This window comes from Phalacrocorax aristotelis, chromosome 3, assembly GCF_949628215.1.
Source record: "Phalacrocorax aristotelis chromosome 3, bGulAri2.1, whole genome shotgun sequence".
Lineage (NCBI taxonomy): Eukaryota > Metazoa > Chordata > Aves > Suliformes > Phalacrocoracidae > Phalacrocorax > Phalacrocorax aristotelis.
The window spans coordinates 121,120,224-121,139,866 of NC_134278.1; the positions used below are offsets into that span (position 1 = coordinate 121,120,224).

General features: G+C 37.2%; 1 protein-coding gene across 3 annotated transcripts in view; it reads left to right on the forward strand.

Moving 5' to 3' along the window:
- AKT3 (AKT serine/threonine kinase 3) overlaps positions 1 to 19,643 on the forward strand; it is a 153,397-nt gene that overhangs the window by 102,718 nt on the left and 31,036 nt on the right. For all 3 annotated transcript variants that reach the window (XM_075089395.1, XM_075089394.1, XM_075089396.1), the window contains exons 7-10: positions 3,634 to 3,699; positions 5,315 to 5,383; positions 12,874 to 12,996; positions 14,987 to 15,115. In XM_075089395.1, the coding sequence (XP_074945496.1) occupies positions 3,634 to 3,699; positions 5,315 to 5,383; positions 12,874 to 12,996; positions 14,987 to 15,115 (387 nt within the window). The remainder of the gene's footprint in view (positions 1 to 3,633; positions 3,700 to 5,314; positions 5,384 to 12,873; positions 12,997 to 14,986; positions 15,116 to 19,643) is intronic.

Consider the following 19,643-nt stretch of genomic DNA (forward strand, 5'->3'; position numbering starts at 1 on the left):
TCACGCGTTTACTAACTTTAAACTTGAAGATCATCTACTCTGAGCTTTGTTTCTCTCAGTTCTAAAGTTTTGAATCCCACTTGGACAGAACAAGTTGAGAGCAAGAAACCTCCATGCTATTACCACCATGAGACACAATTAAAAATAATCCCAATTATTAAGTAAGGAGGTTTTTGAGGGATGTGGATCTGACTGGGAATTTGGAATGCCTGAGGCTAACGATACCAGTATTTGTAAAAACTGAGTGTGATGGGAACTACTGTGGTTCACATATATTTTATTTTAAAGTATCTTTCAGATTTTTCTGATTTCCCTATTGGCCTATGAAAACGGCTTACAGAGTTTTTCAGTCTATGTTCATTTGTCCATCTGTCACTCACTTTCTAATACTTTTGAATGTGTTGATCAGTCTCACTGAAATTTGTTAGAGGAGTAGGAACCTCAGAACCAATTATATTTCCTTGAGTTTCATTAAAACCAGCCCTGATGCAAGGGGAGAGACTTAAATTCATGTCTTCAGCAGAGAAGAGACTGTCCTGTGAGTTCTGTGTGCCCCTAGCAGCTGTCTCGCGTGCGCTGCAGGCAGGTCGGCATGTATACGATTTGGGCTAACAGCAACAGAGTGCCCTTTTATTCTTCAAAATCAGGAGAAACGAAAAGAAGAGAGTGTATCCCTGCTGCATTCTCCTGATTCTGCATGGGAAGGAGTATCTCAGTGGCCCTCCTTGTAAGACTTTATAAACGGCAGCAATCTCTGCGGGTTGCCCTTTGGGTCTCAGTCTCTGCTGTGTGCAGTGGCCCAGTCTCCAGCCAGACATCCTTCCCCAGTGCTCTGCTTGCCTGTGGCACAGAGGGTGTCTTTGTCACCTAAATCAGAGTTTTATCTCTGACTGCTATGAGCTCCTGTTCTGCTGCTGCTTGGTTATACCCTTCCAGCCTTCAGTGCTTTTCAGCTTGTTTCTTTGCATCCATAAAATAAAAAAAAGCATTTTTGAATTTTAGGGTTTTTGCTTTTACTTTGCTGGCTTCTACAATATCACTGAATTTTACAAGGATTAAAACTCATTCTCAGTTAACCTTGTTACTTTTGTTAATCTCTGTTGAGCAGAGATTCTTGTTCGTAGAAGTATGTATAAAGCCAGAGAAATTTTGAAGAGTTCAGGGATGCAACTGTTCATTGATCTGTTTACCTGAAAACAGAAAGCTAGGTCAGTGATAGATTGGCCAGAACCTCGCACTCCTTGAAGCAGACCAGGGTCTGGTTTTCTGCCTATTTATAGACTTAATAAGAAGATTAAGTGTGTGAGGAAACGTGCCTTTCATCCTGTGATGAAAATGGGAGCACCTCGGTCTTTTATATTTTATTTCCTCAGAACTGAAATTTTGTTTTGAAGGGAGTCCTTCTAAGTTTTCTATAGTATTGTTTTATTTTGATAGGAAACTGATGAAAGAGTAAAAAATAGACTATGCTTAGATCTTCAAAAATGAAGTGACCGTGTTTTTTTCCCTATACTCACGAAATATCATTTTTTCCACTCTACCCTGAACCAAAACCAAAAGCAGACTTGAGTGTGAACTCAGCTGTCTAGCCCAGTCAGTGTGTAAGTATGCCATGGGGATTTATCAATGGCATTAAACTCTGAAGGTCACTGCTAAGGATACGGTCCCTAGGTAGAACAGATCTGCAGTCCCAATTCAGCCTATAATGTCATATAATATACACAGTAGAAGGTCATACCTGTAACAGTTAGCATAATATGAAGTCAAAAAATGGTGCGTTGACAGCTGTACCTAGAAAGCTGTGTAGCATCTGCCCAGTTCAGACTAAATCTGTTGGTCCAAGAGTCCAATCCTGTTGGCTGGACTTGATGATCCTAGAGGTCTTTTCCAACCTTAATGATTCTATGATTCTGTGATCCTAAAACTTCATGACAGATTAATATTACACTTACCAGGCAATTGCTACCAGATTACAGACTTCTAGGCAATGCCAGAAAAACTGGCCATTGCCAGCTTTTTATGCTCTATATGTGGTGAACCACTGAGGTTTAAAAATAAATAAGTAAAAACCCGGTTAGGCTTGCTTTTCTCCTTGAAGTGTTTTTTGTTCTTCCCTCAGTATGTGGTTGTAGTGTATATACGTAGTGTTGCACTACTGTTCAGTTAAATGGCATCATAAATTATTACCACTAACTCTGTTGTTGTTGCTGAACTTCCTATTTCGACAATTTTTTTAGTCTAATTTAAAACTCCTCACATCTGTGTTTACTTTCTAGTTTAATAATACCTTATCTTCAGAGCATATAGTCTGATAAGCATGTGCAGTACAATAATGTTATATTGCTATTATTTGTAGCAATAATAAAGTATATTCTGACTAAATATTTTCACTTCTGCAGGATCATGATTGAAGTTAAAGTTGCGCTAAGTTAGTCTTCAATTCTGTATAATGCTCAGTGACAGCTTAGTGCTACAGAAGATGGCTAAACCAGCCCAGTGGCTCTCAGGCTTTTTAGGTCCAGCCCCTGGCAGCCTGGAGAGGGGGGATTCCCGGCATGTACTACTGGTAGAATTGCATAAAATGTCTGTGTGTACACAATATGAACCCCATGAATGCCCTACTTTTCTCCCTAGTCCTTAGGAGTTACTCGCCATTGCAGCGCAGGATGAGCCCCCTTCCCGCCATCCTTTCCCCCTCATCCCTGCCTGGCCCCTGCTCTCTGCACACCTGGTGGCATGAGGGGCCATACCCCTGCCCTTGGGACCTCGCTGTCACCCTTCCAGGCTCCTCCTTGCCCCGCAGCTATCCAGAGGGACGAGCGTAGGTGAGCTTCCCGGGGCACAAACGCCCACTGGGGCTGGGTTAGTTTCTCCCCCTCCCTTTGGCACAGGGCTCATTTTAATCCTCCTCATTTAGGCTCACAGACAAGAGAGCTTTGCCATCTCTTTCCAAATTACTCCTTTGCCTAAATCTGGCTGAAAATGGGGGTTGTGTGGCTGTCTTCCATCTCCCACCTCCTGTGGGCTAGGTCTACGTCCTCAGGGAAGGAGGTTGGCCGGGTCCGAGGATCACTGCTCACCTGGCTGGTTTGGACAGCACAGGGGGATGAGCAGTGGGTTTTGTACGGCTACACTGTTTTAAAGAAAAACAAATACCAAACAAGTGAATGTTTAAAAACTGGAAAAATGGCTTTACCTAACGTTAGGCTAGATTAGATTAGCTTTTATAGTTGCCTGTCGGTTACTACCTGTGTACATTTCTTGCAGATGGATTTGATCTCTCTGAAGGTATGTTGTTCAGATGATTCATACCAGAAATGGAAAGTTGTGATGACTATTTTTTTAAACTATCAAATCCAGTATTATAATTTCTTCCTTCCCTGCATTGATTATAAAGTTAAAGACTTCATTTTAAAGCAAGAAAATAAGAAAAATAAAATCACATAAAATACATTAAATTGTATTTTGCCAAACTTAAATTTACTTTAAAGTCTTTTCTCAAAACATGTGAACTATTTTTCATGTTTCTTTTGGGTTTTTTCACTTTCCAAAACTGTACTGTAACTTCCTCTTTTTGGAAGTGTTGACTTATATCTTAATTCAGACCTATTTCTTCTACTCTTTATTTCTCAGGATGAAGTGGCTCATACGCTTACAGAAAGCAGAGTATTGAAAAACACCAGACACCCTTTTTTAACAGTAAGTATTAGGAATTAGTTTTAAGTACATTACTGGTAATTTTCAACCTGATGGATATTACATTATGAGCATAATTTACAAACAAATTTTGAAGTCTTTCTCATGGTGGTCTGTAAACAAGCAGTAGCTGTCTGGTACTTATCCTATATCAGAATATGTATTTTAGAGTTCAGAAATAAAGTTTATAATAATTTTGTAAAGCTTAACTGCACTGAAAACAAATTTAATTGTAGAATGTAACTGTTTTGCAGTTTTTGTGATTTTTGTGTATGATCACTTTTTAAATAAAAGTTATTGCTTTCACAGTGTCAAGTAATTTTTACCTTCAAAATTTAATTAAGATTTCAATAAAATGTTACAAATAACTATTTGTCAATATAAGTACCCACTGAGCAACAAACCTCAAATCCCACTACATCAATGTCTTTGTCTTCATATGGTTAATATTTAATGGAAAATATTGAAAAGCACGTGAAAATCTTGAGAATCATGACAAATCATGATTAATAGTTTTAATGTTACAACTGACTTTCTTCTGTAGAAGTAATTCTGATTCCTTTCCTTTGAGAATATACTAGAAAATATTTTCATTGATTTAAAAATATAATTAACATGTATTTTAAGATAGGGAAAAATTATTTTCTTTTTTGTATTAAAATATCAAAGTAGAAGATTTCCTATTTATAAAATCATAAACAAACCCTTTAGAAAGCAGAGGATTGTATTTACATTGCTGGGCCAAAATATTATTGGATATTCAGTAAGAGAAATGAGGTCCCCCGAAGTTCCTTAAATTAAAGTGCAAAGGTAAGTAGGAGTAGGTGTAATTCCAATCAAATCATATAATGACGTCACTGCAGTTTTATCTTCCTATCTTTCTGATATTATTAAACAAATATTTTAGCGAGACATGCAGTGTTTAAGTCACATGAGGCTGCTTATGATTTTATGTGTAGCTCTACTGCATTTTGTTACTTTTAGGCCAAGCCTGCATCTGTAGATATTCTTTGGTATTATTTTTCCAAGGAAAATTGAGCATTGATATATCAAAAATTTCAATGGTGATAATAATGTTTGTTACAATTTTAAAATTATACATAAATAAATATATTCATTTGGCACTGAGTGTTTTCAACATGGCATAGTATGTGGAACTAGAGAGTCCTCTGGAAATGAAAGCAGGCTGGAGGTTGAGATCACTTTTAAGATTTTATCTGGGAGAAATTAAAAAGAATATGGTAATCTGTCTTCATGGACATTATGGAAGTGGACATCATAAAATATGATGAGTGAGAACAGCTGGTACCATGTAGAGCAATAAGAAATGCAGTAGTAATTTGTGTATTTTAGTAACTATTTAGTATTCTGTTAAAATAAGCATGGTGTTTTCATATCAATGTCCATGTGGCAGAGATGAGGGAAGACATGATGGTTTTTGTGTTAATTCATCTCAAGCTCCAGATAGGAAGTTACACTTTTAATTACTCTGAAAGTTCTCACCAAGTCAGAATTGTTTGCTGAAGAGGATAAAATAAAATTTTGTTACAGTTTAAGTGCAAGAAATTGGGTTAATACAAGCTGATAATTGGTTTGGTTTTGCTGTTTTCTTTGCAAGTCCTTGAAATATTCCTTCCAGACAAAGGATCGTTTGTGTTTTGTGATGGAGTATGTTAACGGAGGAGAGGTAAGTTTTTAAAAAAGATGTTCTGTGCTTGTAGTGATAATGCTGTCACTGGGTTACACTTCAAAGGATATAGTTTTTCTTGCCTTTTTTGCTTTCTAGTATTTTTGAAGTGTGGGTTTTTTTTAATTTTGAAAATTGATTTATTTAAAAAATATAGTTCCTAGTTTTAAAAATTAGACTGTTGTGTCTTGAAGGATAATTTAATGGTAGAGAAGTAATTACAAATAAATTGCTTGTTTTTTTTTTCTTCAAGCATCCTATAGCATGTTCTGGCATGAAATAGTCGTGATCTAGTGCAAACACTCAAAAATAATGTTGACTGCTTTTGTCCTGATGTGAAATATGCACTCTCTTCTTTGCTATAGCCATTGCAAATACCTATGAGAAAAGAGTGGAGCGTTCATATTTTTCATTACTTCTATCCCCTTCATTTGCTGTGTACTTTGGAAGTTTCGACTTAAGTGCTAAACGTCTTGGTGTCATTAGCCTTTAAGCCATTGCTGTCCTCCAGCTCTTTACTGAAGAATAGAATATCAAAAACTCTACCTGTCAAATGGAATTGAAGAGAATTGCAGTCTAAGAAGAGGGCTTTTATCTACCTTTTCAGTGCTGTTTGCTGTTCAGACTGTATCTTGTTATGACAGGAACTAGGGGGTTTTCCTTACTTCGTGTACTATATGCTGTGTAATAATCTTAAAGGCCTAAGTGTGTAGTTTTTTTTATTATCTACACTAGCCATTTTTATTAGAAAACTGTTTCTTCATTCAGGTATTGTTGCAGCATGATACTGTGTTTTGCATTATCGTTTTGCTGTGTTCTCCTACAATAAAACTGTATTCAGCTATAATGCCTGAGCATGCCAGAGTGTCTGTCTTGCATTCTGTGCTCTGGCGATGTCTGGGCCCAGTCTGAGGCCCATTTGCATACTAAGTTTTTCATGGCTGTCCTCTACCAGCCATGGATAAACATGGTGCTATAGGGTTCTCGTATGGGAGGATGGCTTGCTTAACTCCATGTGTATAAACCCAGTTCTGGACACCACAGATGTTGAGCCATTTGGCTAGTTGAACTAGGCACAAAAATCTCCCTCAGCAGTAATGGGATAACAGCCTTCTCTAGGACACTCAGCTGGCTTATTTGACATTGAACTTATGTCACCAATATTAAGTCAGTGCTATCTACGATGAGTTTAAAAGTGGTGCATTATAAACTAGCTATTTCTTCTTCATTTTCTGTGTGTAAGACTGTACTTTGAAAGTATGTTTTTAACATGAGCCTATCACTTAGATACTCATCTTTCTGTCCTATTTGAATGCAGAGCAGAGCCCACAGAGAATGTTTCTGAGTCCTTTCTTATTATTGAGGATACTCTGACACCGTGTTTTGATCAAGCTTGTATCTTGCATTCCTCTGCATTGGGTGGTGCACCTTTGTGGCAGCTGCTGCAAACATCTTGCATCATGGGTTTCTTGATGGCAGCCTGCTTTTGCTTATTGGCATTTGAATGCAATGTGCTTTGCTGGGAGTGGGCTGCTTTTTTCCAGGTGTGATACCCTTGTTTGCCAGTGTTGCTCATGTTCGTTGCTGATGGTTCCCTAATTCAGTGAAGTTAACTGTAAATTTTTGCCACAGTGGGAAATAATGGCCTTCCAGAGTAGGCAGTTTTCTTTGAAGAAGCTCTCTTGATTTGCTCATGTGCTTCTCTTTGACTAGAGATCAGGTATAGTAAGTTGGACAAATGGTCCTTTTAATTAGGAAAATCTTTAACCGTAGCAAGTTCTCCTGTGAATTTCACACTGTAGTGACTGTCTGCTAAGAAATACAAAGGACTTAATAACAAGGCTGTTTTTACAAATATTAACTTAGAACTGTTGAAAGTAAGTTGCATAAAGTTTAGCCAGCATTTTATCTGTCTGTAAGCATATCACCTGTATGGTACACAGACTTTTTTCTTTGGCTGCTTCCCTTTACTGTTCTCTGTGTGTTCCAAGGAAGTTTCATTTCCTTACAATGGTTTCCTACTGTTGAAGGTGTTGAAAACTCATCTTTTAATTATATCCTTCCACTGGGAAACTGACTGTAGCAGTGCCATGTTACTTTTGATTCCTTCCAGAGCTGTACTACCTTCAGTATGTTCAGGTTTAAAATTCCTTTAGATTAAAGATTTCTTTTTAGTTAAACAGTTGCGCCCAAGTCAGTTGCTTGGGAGTTTTCATGGATTATGCCTTTCAGGAGCACATTTCCCAAACAGTCCTCTAAATGAAGGAATTCTTAAAATTTGTATCCATATTCTTGACTCTCATCCAGGTGAAAGCAAGAAAATGCCACCGTTTAGGCTTCTGCCCTACTACAGTAACAAAAAGTGTAGTCAGTACTAGGAGTCTTCAGTTCCTTTTCCTATGATTAGGAAAAAAAACAGTCAAGGTCACTGAATTTCATTCAGGGGGAGAACTGGTGTTAAAATGATTCTAAACATGAATTTTCTATACCTGTTAAAGATCTAGATCCATGTTGAATTTAATATCCCGCAGAATAGTAGCAATTTATCTTTGCCTTGCTTTGCCTATGTAACTTCAAATTAGTTAGGTTCAGTTAATAAGGGACCATGCTATAATGAAAATGTAACTGCATCAGTTTTACTGGTCTATGTGTGTGCTTTCTTACAATTACAAAGTATTATCATATCGAATTCTCTTTTGGCTTCCTTTAAAAGCAAAAAACATATTCTAAATATATTAAAGCAAAATGTTAGAGGATTTTTTCAAGCAAATTATGCAGACAGAAATATTGGATACGTTTTTCTTATACTGACAACTACAGTTAATTTTCTGCTGCTTAAGGGCCCAATCTTGAAATCTTTGTTGTGGACTGAAAGCTTAATTTTTTTCTTTTTTTTGTGTTGCTGTTGGACTCTGTGGCTGAAGTGTTTAGCAGTGTCTATTGATCATAAACTATGTTGCAGTATAGAGCTAGAAGGATACTTCTAACACTGTGATTACTTCTCAATACATTTGTTATACTGAGGGCATTATATTTAAAGTAGCATTAAGAAATTGAAATTTGATTTTAGGAAAAAAAAATTCACCTGGCTTAGTAGAGATGACCAAATTCCATTATCAAGACTTTGAAACAGCATATTTTGTGAGTGTGTGGTAAAAAAGTACATGCGGTATCACATGATAAGCTGTGTTCTTTACTTTGGTTCAAAATGTAGAATATTCATGTAAATATTTTTAAATAAGCAAAACTATCAGTACTTAGAGACAAACACAGGCCTACTTTGAAGAAAAGAAAACCCCTTAATTTTTGTATATTTTTTGCCGTCCTTGTCCTATCATTTTGGAAATAATGTGTAAGGCTGTATTGATGATTTTCCTGCTAGGATTGATTTGCTAACTCTTCCTTTTGTAACCCATATAGTTTTGAGTACTATGTGATTGGAGTATGTTAGTTGTACGTTACAGTGTTCCCTCAACTTCCAGGCTACACAGAATGGTATAAACTGTGGTATAAAACATGATATTCTAAGAGTGGCTCTTTATTGCTAGGGAATACTTCTGGAGTGTGTGTCTCCCATTTTTTATTTCTAGTATTTTGCTTTAAAGGTTGAAAAGCTTTAGGAATGAAATCTATTACGTACGTTACTCTGCAGAGTACACTGATTCAGCTGACTAATAAGTTGATTAACTGCCTTGCTTTGCACTTTCAGGATAATTCCAAATTCTGTGCTTTGTAACAAACTTAATTGGTAATTATCTGTATAATAAAATTAGACTCTAAAATTTGTTCAGATGGTTTCTCCACACCAGAATTCTGAATCTCTGTTCCGCTTGGCGTTTTGTTTTTTTTCCACAGCTCTTACTTCAATTCATTAGGCAAGAGAGAACTAAATGGTTTGTTGTAATTGAACAAGTGCTATTACTGTCTAGAAAAAAAGACAGAGGATTTACAACCTACCTAATGAAAAAGAACTGAATATTGTTGTAAGCTTTGTCATTTTTATCTTGGTTGTGTCCGGTTTTGGTTTCCTAAACTCCAAGTAAATGAGAGAATGTTCCTTGGCCTAAAATTATGATAGTCCAGGATAAGGGTACTACATTTCTTTGGGAATAGAATGTGCCTAGAAGCAGTATAAAGTCTGAAACAATAAAAAAATAATTCAAAATTTCAATGCTGCTACTGCAAATGCTTTGCGGAAGGGTCAAATCAGCAGTCACATATAAAACGTGATTAACTGAAGAGCTGAGGAAACCCAATATACAACAGCAAGAGCCAGTCATAGAACTTTCAACATGCATAATACATCGCTAGCATTTGTAGAAATTTAACAAATTGATTGATATAAGGCTGTGTCTTTTATATATTTGATATGCTTGGATCTGCAGTTGAATATACTTTTATGTTTGATCCTTGTTTTTATTTGTTAAAAGTTTTCTATTAAAATTTTTTATTAGGAAAAAGCCCCATGGCAACATTGTTGTTCAGTTTTTAAATAAAGACATACCAGGAAATTTATGGCTCCAATCCTCACTGTAACTATATGGCACCCTCATGTATGCCATCAAAAATGTTATGTGCAAAATGGCTTTCTTTGTGCCAAAGCTATTTCTATTGCAATTGCAATGACTTTATAGCACATATTTAATAACTGTAAATCAATAAATAGTGCAAATATTGGAAGCTTTTTCTGTAACCTTCTATCGGATTTCTTCTTTTCCTTCTCTGACTTCATAAATCTAATATTCATGTTCTGACAATTGTAAATAGAGCCTGCTGGCACATTTATTCCAAAATAGTGAACCAACTAAATAATTAGCTGAAAAAAATGCTGTAATCTCACAGAATTAGTTTTTTTCTCTTACAATTTTAAAATTTGCGTATCTTTAGCATATATTTGAGTGTATGAATTCACTTTTAACATACATTTTTATATATAAATGTACGCTTTTCATTCAAAACTAACATGTATGGTTTGATGATAACTCTGTTATGTGCTACAATAATATGAAGAATGCTTATGAAGAGTGACTGTAAGTGTCATATATAATGTCAAAATAAACTGAGTTGGGAACTCATAGTCTCCTTGGCAAGCAGAACTGCTGCTAGTTGTTTCTAGCTGGTCATTTTACTTTGAAGTTACTATTTTGAATCAATATCAAGAATATTTTGTTGGAAATAAACACTAAAGAAAATAAATTTTGTTATATTAACTTGTCAGGTTATCAACTCTCAGATTCAAATTGGAACACTTTTTTTTACAGAAACTAATACCTCTGTTGCTGACAGGTATCCTGAGGTTTTAGAACTTTCTCAGACCTTTCTGCTCAGCTACTGAATTAGCCTCTTTCATACAGAAAAATGCAATAGTTCTTTTGCATAGATATGAATGTAGGGCTAACTGGAGGTTATATTATAAATTTTTGGAGTGTGGTATTTATATACATTAAAATGTGTTCTGAAAGTTGGCCTTTACTTTGAATTACTTTGAGTCCATCAAAACAAATAAAACTCTTAAAAATGAGTGACATTAACTCATTATTTATGAAAGAGACCACAAAACAGGCATAAATGCATAAATTACATAATTTTCATATTTTGCTTTATTTGGCTGAAGATCTGCTTAGCGGTGTTTGTTTCCTATTTAAATCTTGCAAAAAAATTGTGTGGAAAAGACACCCACAAACTGAGAAATGTATTTATTCTTTTCCTGGTTTTATAATATGTGAAGCACTTCATGAAGGCAGACTTAGATGCTTAGTCTGTATGGGTCTTGTGTTTGCGTTGGCAATTAAGCAGTCGTCAGTACAGAAAGCAGGTTATTACTGGGATGGCTGATGTCACCACCAGGGATTGGTGCTTAAACAGGGAAACGAGCAGCAGGAGCAATTGAAATACCTACAAAATAATGATCCTCCTTGTCATGAAGGTATTCCATTTTTATACAGGGTGTCTTGAGAATTCAAAACAAAATTGAAAGGGGAATGCAGGTACAACGAACAAAAATGAAATATTGTCTTTAAATCATATTATAGTTTCTGTGAAGTCTCTGCTTCTACAGATACATGTTGCCAAAAGGCTCAGTTTAGTGGGAAGTGTGTTTAGGTTAAGAAGTAAGAAACATTTTTTTTGAATTACAACTGTCGGGAAAGAAGTTGACTCCTAGTTGTTTATAGGATTGACTTTTTAATTATATTTTGAAAAGTCCACACACTGAAAATAGCTGCAGTAATTCTTACGCTGCTCTGTGTTGTGTGAGCAGTGCAGATTTCCTACAAATAGGATGTGGTAGTGACAGATAAGCACATTACTGGGTGTTTGGTTGGTTTTAGTTTGTTTTTTTTTTTTTGTACCTACCCTGCCATTTTGGAATTCTCATCTACTTGATATTTTTAGCTGTGAAAATAAACCCCCCACATTGTTATGGACTTATCCATATTTAATTAGTAAATGGTCACATTTTCTGTATTTCTGTTTTGTTGATTGCTAGCTCTTGTGGTAAGCCCAAAAACACTGTAACTTGAAGGAGTAAGGCAGGCAGCCCCTTTGGTCTTAAGCAGAATACACACACATACTTGCTAATCTTTGCTTGAGGGCTTTGCCAAGATTTCTTAACTCAGTAAATAAAACTAGCCATTTTAGAGAGCATTTGCATTAAATAGCCGAATTCCGCTGTTTTAGGTGGTGTTGCAGGTCCTGAGGATGATGTTTTATCCAAGATGCTGACAACCTTACAGAACTTCATCTTACACTTTTTCATTGCAGCTGAAGTTACTGGCCATACATAATGACTGGTATTCTTCACTGAAAGACTTCTGTTCAAAAAGCGTCTGCAAAGTGCTGTTAATTATAAAGTATTAAAGAACACACAGCCCCCCCCCCCCCCCCGCGATGTTTACATTGCAGCAAGAAATACACAAACTGCATAGATTTGTTATTATAAGCCCTAAGCAGTTGTTGGTTTGCTTTTTCTAGTGACTGTGGTGTTGCTAGCAGTACAAATGTTCTTTTTTTTGTAAAATGCCGGTTCAGTTGTTCAGCTGAAGTCTACTGAAGAATTAGACTTTTTTCACTTCAAAGGAAAGTTACTAAATTACTGAAAAAGTTAAGGTGGAACCAGAATCTGGGTATTTTAGTGATATTTCTCAGCGGCTTAAAATAAAAACCCAAGCAAGTGGTGGAGGGAGAAGTACAGAATGATGCTGCTGCATACTTTTTTTTTTTCCCTCTGGTAACTGAAGGTTAAATGAGTAGCAAGCAGAATGCCTTAAACAAGATTGGTATATTGATTAAAACGCTGATTTAACAGCTCACTTTCTCCCTTTGGAAACCTGGAAAAGATAAGCCAGCTGCTGTCTAAGAGTGCTGAGTGTCCACTGAGAGTACACTATCTATCATCACAATATGGTGATGAGAGGTGTTTTATGTTTGTGTTAATTTCCCCCACTAAATCAGTAATTATTACAATCCTGTCCCTGCTGTTTACCCTGCAGCTGTTTTTCCATTTGTCGAGAGAGCGCGTGTTCTCAGAGGACCGCACACGCTTCTATGGTGCAGAAATTGTCTCTGCCCTGGACTATCTGCATTCTGGGAAGATTGTGTACCGTGATCTCAAGGTAAAAAAGGAAAAAAAAAAAGTAATCAAATTTTTGTTTTTGCAGAGACTATTGGGACAAACACAAAGTAATTATGAAGTTGCACTATTCAGAGTTAATGGGCAAAAAAATTCTGTGTTCAGTTTCAAGTTCTGTGTGCGCTGTTTGATACGGTAATCTATAGATGAATACATTTCTTTAACGTGATTAAAAAAAAGAAAGAGCGTACCTTATTAATAGCACTTGGAGGAGATTTAAACTTCTGATCCTTTCCCCCTGCCCCTTCCATTACTTATAGCTTAACTTGAATTTCAACACAAATCTCAAATATAATTCTCAATGACCCAAAGAAGGGAAATGGGGAACTGGGGCAATGTGATTGCATTCTGTTTATCTCACCAAAGAGTTATGTTCTTGTATGTTTTGAAAACATTTAAAACAATTCTGAATACTTCAATAGGAAAATAATTTCAGCCTTAATTTAAAAATTATTTTGTCTTTCGTGTCTTGGGAACGATCCATAATACTGGAATGTAGTTTGTCTTGGATTTGCCTGCATATGCAGTTGTGTATCCTCTGTTGCCTGAAGCTCCAGGAACTCTGTAACACAGTATGACCATATTCTATGGAAAACAACCTCTGCTTTCCACAGGAACATTTTCTAACTTATGTGGGAGGAACCTCTAAATTCCATGATGAGATTATTTTATTTCTGTGACAAGCCTTTAATTTCTTGTACAGGAAGTTGTGCTTTCCCATTATACATGTACACCAGTAGAGTTCATTCATGGACTCCTTTGTACAGGAACCGAGGAGAAGGCGGCAATGGTAGGCAAGTTCTGCGCAGGCAGGCAGACGGAAGACAAAATACTGGGTTACCTGTAGCAGAATCTGTTGTAATAACATGAAGTGCTGTGATACCTTGGAAAAATATGGAATTGTCTGATCAAGGAATGATAGGTCATAATTTTTCATTTAAATTCTAAATAATAAGGAAAAAGGAATTTTATGCCATTAATCGTCTATTGCTGGTGTCATCTACTTTGCATCTTCTTTGTATGACACTGTTAGACTCAACAGAAAATATATACCTTTGAATTGTATTTCAGGATTTCTGCAAGATTGGGAAGACAGGCCTATGGTTGTCCTTCATTGGTATTTTCCTACACACCTTATAATTAGAAAAAAACCCCCTTTTTCTGTTGAGAAAAGTTTTTCAGAAGTATGTTTTAATTGGTTTTAGTTCTATCTGTATTTGAAGTATTGCTAACAAAAATCTTTTGGGAAAGTGATGTTAGCCATACTTCTGAGGTAGTCCACAGTAAATATTGCAGTAGACTTTATTCCTGTTCTTTAAATACTTCATAACAGGCTATATTCTGTTTTCACATTTCAAAGCAAGAATCATGTATTTAAAAAGCAGTATAAAGCATGCAGAGGTACACATGCACAATTCAAGAACAGTTTCCTTTGTAAGTGTACACGGAGGAATTTACCTCGGGTTTGTTTTTATCAGTAGCCTCTCTACACCCCTACTTTTGTCTGTTATTGAAGAGGTTGTGGAAGATGCAGATAGTTTAAGGATTTATGGATATATACTGTTTCACAACAGTATAGTACGTAAAGTACATCTTGATAAATGCAAACGAAATCTATAAAGTCTTACAAAATGATAGCCATTATTGTAACCTTGAGTTACTTGATTATATCTTGAGAATATTTAGAAAATTATTTTGCTTTTGTTCTATGGAAGATGCACCAAACTTGTAATAGTTCGGAATGAAAGGTCACGCAGTGATTGACCAGGGATTTACTGTCGTAAACTGTTTTAAATAATTATTTAAATTGTATAACAGTAAATGCTGTTAAATACTGTGATATAATAGATGCTGTAATTATTTAAAATTACAAGCAAAATGCATTCCGTTGCAAGTAACAACTGTCTTTTTTACGAAATCAGACTGTCCTATTAAGAAATACTAAGGGACCGCTTTTTTTTCCCAACACACAGTTAGAAAATCTAATGTTGGATAAAGATGGACACATAAAGATTACAGATTTTGGACTTTGCAAAGAAGGAATTACAGACGCAGCAACTATGAAAACATTCTGTGGTACTCCAGAATACCTGGCACCCGAGGTATGATTTAGAATATATTCTTGTAATACAGTATAAAATGTTTATTTTTCATTTAATTTTAGACTGTGATGTTTGTATGCTGAAAACTATTCATTGTATTAAAGAACTGATAGTCTGCCTGATTAATACTATGCAGTTGGTATTCAGAATTATATGTGCTACTATTCTTTGTGGTGATGGTATATGTATATTGATGCTGTGCTTCTTAGTGTTCAAAAAGGCCTCTAATGTGCATTTTCCTTCTCATGTTTGCATTCCTCTGTTAAAGTTTTTATCTTCCGATGATTTCTTCAAAAATAATCTTCCATCTGTCTGTCACTTGGAACATATGATCCTGCTTAACTGAGCTGTATAACTGATGTTTATATAGCCTCAGTGGAGGCGAGGGGGAACAGGAAGGTACTGAGTTTGCTGGGTTTTATCCGAACTCCCCAGCTGCAGGGAGAGGGAGGTGAAATTTTAGATATTTCTGCTAAAAACAGTTGAGCGTATCAACCTCAGAACTGGTGGAGGTGGGCACCAAAACTTTGCTTTCCTAGTATGTAAGCAGAAGTGGCATCCCAGAGTATGGAATCTTTACCATTAGCTAGCACTCAGAATGCCAAACGTCACACTTCTCGAGGACTGATAAAAAGATGGACATGAGGATGTTGCTTTTGTTCCCTTTGCAGCTCTGGTTTGGCCACTTAAACTGTTTTGGAAGCTCAGCTCACCCAAATGATCTGCTCCAGTATTAGTGCTGACAGCTCTGCCACTGATGCCTGCTGAAAAAAAAGCAAGGGAAGCACTCCCAAAAACTGTGGTTTTGTCCTGTCTAGCTTCAGTCAACAGTACTGATTGTGGTGCTCTGAAATGTCATTCTGCCTCTCCCGTGAGGTTGCCAAATGCAACTCCTGTATTGACACGAAAGACAGCATTTTTTTTTTTTACTTCATGCCAAGGATTCTGTGGATACTTAATTGGCCTTTATTTCCATTCTTGTCAGCATTCAAGATTGCTAATAGACATAGTACACAACTGATGCTGATAAAACTTTCTAGTCCACATAAAGGGCTTTACAAGACCCTTCAGTCCTACCATTTGTTTTAAGAAGGATTCTTTAAAGGATTCCCCACCTCTTGCTCCAGCTCAGCACCACCAGAAAGCCTCTATTACATATCATCTTTGAAGAAGAACATGCCATAGTTTGAAGGGAGGGTGTGAGGAAGCATAGCTCTTTACCCTCTTATATTCAGGAGTATTGAATCCTGAGCAGCACCGACAAACCCTGGAGCCTATTTCAACAAGCAAGTTTAGATTGCCTTTCACTTTTTATGTCAAGGAGTAAAGATAAGCAATAAACATGACAAAGGATGTCAAGGAAACTGGGACACATCACCTTCTGGATACTGCTGGCTGGAAATGAAGGTTTTAGGATGGTCAGGTTTGCAGGTTTGAGAGTCTTAATCTCTTGAAGGATATTTGAAGTCTCCTCCCATTTGGACTCAGGGAAGAAATTGAAACTGCTCTTCATTGGTTATAAGTTCATACGGTATGTAAAGTTAATGAAACCATTTTGGATCATAGCAAGGTCTTTGATACATTATTTTTGTCCAACTATAAAGGAAATATCAGTATTCTTAGGAGCCACTAACTTTATCTTCATCCATCTGGTTCCATCTTCCTTGATTCTTTCAGCTGTGAAGAGAAATCTGAGCAGTTGTGCTCTCGCACTGCAGGTTTGAAGTACCTAAATAATATTGGTTGGTGAAGTGTGTTCATTTCAGCTGTTCAGTGAGTCACCAGCTGCTCTAGCTATGAAGACAAGCTCACTGATACCTGGTCTTTGCAGAATCCCATCCCGTAGATTCCAAGACTAGGATGCAGATTGTTGCTATCCTGTTTGGCAATTTCTGACATCTTTGTGTTCAGTGCAGGGACTCTTGGCAGTTATCTACATTTAAGGATTCCAGAACTGTTCTTAGCCTGCTTTGAATCTTTTATGGTTACTTAGAGGATGTTGCAGATCTGCCTGTTTGGCTTGGTACAGTGGCCACTTTCCTTCTGTTCCACACCCAGAATCTGTTCTAGCACAAAGAACACCACAAGGGATGATACTGTCATCACTGGCATAGACTACAGGTGCCATTGCCAGCTCTCTTGCCCCTTCATTGTCTTCTTGTCATCAGTCTTGAAAACATTCTCAAACAGTGCAAATACCCCATGGCGTTGCTTTCATCTGCTTCTCAATCTCTCACTTTTGGAAACATGTTAGCTCTCTTCCATCAAACTTAGCAAGGGGTTGTTCTGGGTTTTAGACACCACAAGTTACTTGATCCAGTTTGCCTTTCTGTTCGCTAGCAGTCCCACTCCTCCACCTCCCATTATGAGTATTTTTGGAGACCCACCCTGTATAAATATGTCTTGAAGGAAATGGACTCATGATAGAACTCATTCCCTTTTACCTCAGAGATAAAGGGTTTAGAGCAAACCACCTAGACAGGTTACTGATATGGCACGAGAAGACTCAACACCTTTATCCACACATTTTTATTAAAAGGGTGAAGTTAGTAGTATATGGACAGCACTGCAAAATATAAACTTTCCCTTTGTACTCTTTGTACTTCAGTAGTGCTTATTGGTGCATTGGCTGGATAGTTGCTCACCTGAGACAACTGTATCTATTTTTATACCTGGGACAGCTGACTGATAAAGGGACCGTCAAGAGACCGGGTCCTCCAGTCTATTCATGTGCACGTGTCAGAGAATGAATGTGCAAAATTCACTTGTTGCCATTCAGGCTACAGACATCGTTACCAGATGCCAAAGACTTACTACCTTTTGACAAATTGCAGATCATGAGAACTTAATGTTACAGCTGGACTTTAATCCTGTTACCATGGTGAATTCCTGGTTGCTTGTCCCAAGACAAATGGCAGCATATACTTATGTTTTGCCTGGTTGTGGTAAGTATAAAGGCAGATGCCTTTTAGCCTTTATTTAGAAGCAAAATATTCTCCAGTTATGTGGAGAAATCCATTCAGCATCTGTCCTTTTAATAATACTCTTGCATCCTCCTCTTTCATCTAGGTCACTTGTGATGGGTGCATCCTTTCTGCAGGCCTTTTGGTTCAGTTTCCCATGTATTGGTTGGCTGGTGGTAGAGGGCACTAGGACAGTGTACTCTGTAACACGCAGGGGTAGCCTGAGGTTGCTTTCCAGAAGCCAGGAAGCAGCTGACCCAGGAACCTTGCACTGGCGGGAATCTGTACCTAGCCTGAGAACTGACCTAATATTTTCTTTTGTATTAATTCAGCATTGTGGATTCAGTTCCAAACAAGAACTTGAACTTGGTTCTCCAAATGCTTTTTGGACCATTGTTTGAGGCATAGAGTCCTGCTCGCTATTCCATCTTTTTGCAAAACCTGGATTGCAGTTGCTTCCAACAGGAAAACGGAAGTAGCTAAGCCAGGGTAAGGTGGGTTTCCTCCTTGCATGGCGTTCTCTCAGGTGAAGGTGTCCTTGAGGATCCATACGAAATTATTTCCCAAGGTGATTTCAGAATTACTCTTAATCAGAAAATAAGCATACCTGTTGCTGCATTTTTTCCCCAAAACCTTTTGTTTCTGAGATCAAAGTAGCCCTTCCCACCCCCTGTTGAAAAGGGTCTTTCATCTCACATTGATAGGGCCTGACCTTTCATATAGGACCTGAGACTGACTGTGCTGATGTCTCGCAGACCCAGAACAATGCCCCTGTCCATGCGGAGATCAAATGGATGGTGGGCCATAGGAAAAAAATGTAATGAGATTGCCAGGTTGGAGCCTGTTTTCATCTTTGGAGCTAGAATTACTTTTCTGAACCGTCGCTGGTTTATCATTCGCGGCACCCACCTGGAAGTTTATGTGTACCGTCGCCAAGCACTGTGCTGTTACAGGGGTGTGCAGGGCTTCCAGCTAGGTGGTCCACGGGTACGTTCCCTTCCTGTTGTCCTCTCCTAGTCCTTCCCTGTTCTCAAACACCAGTATTCTACGGTTTAAAGAAAAGTAAAATAGCAGTAGCTGTGCTTGTCTTACATAGTTATGTGCCAAGCATAAAAGATGGTAGGATATGTGTACATCCTCTAGAAAGAAAATAGTTGACACTGTCAAATAGCAGGCTTGTATATGTTTACAGTACATATGTACATTTTGGTCACAATTATTGAAGAATGAGTAAATAGCTTTTTATTTGTGAAATTATATAGTCTTTTGAGAATAATTTGATTACCTGATAAATAGTGAAATTCCTTTATCATCTGCAGTAGAATTAATGCAAGCATCTGGGGTTTTTTTTGTGTGTAAGTGTAGTGGTAATACTTAATATTTCCCTCTGCTCTAAGAATCTGTGGAATTCCCCATTTGAAAGGAATAAAATATTTTATAATTTCTCATTCCTTAGTAGTTTTTCAGGAAGAATAGACTGTTTCTTAGGAGTCTGTTTCCATTGCTATTCTTCAAAGTAAGCTGTCACATTAGAGATCAGTGTGGTATCAGAGAATAAACATAGA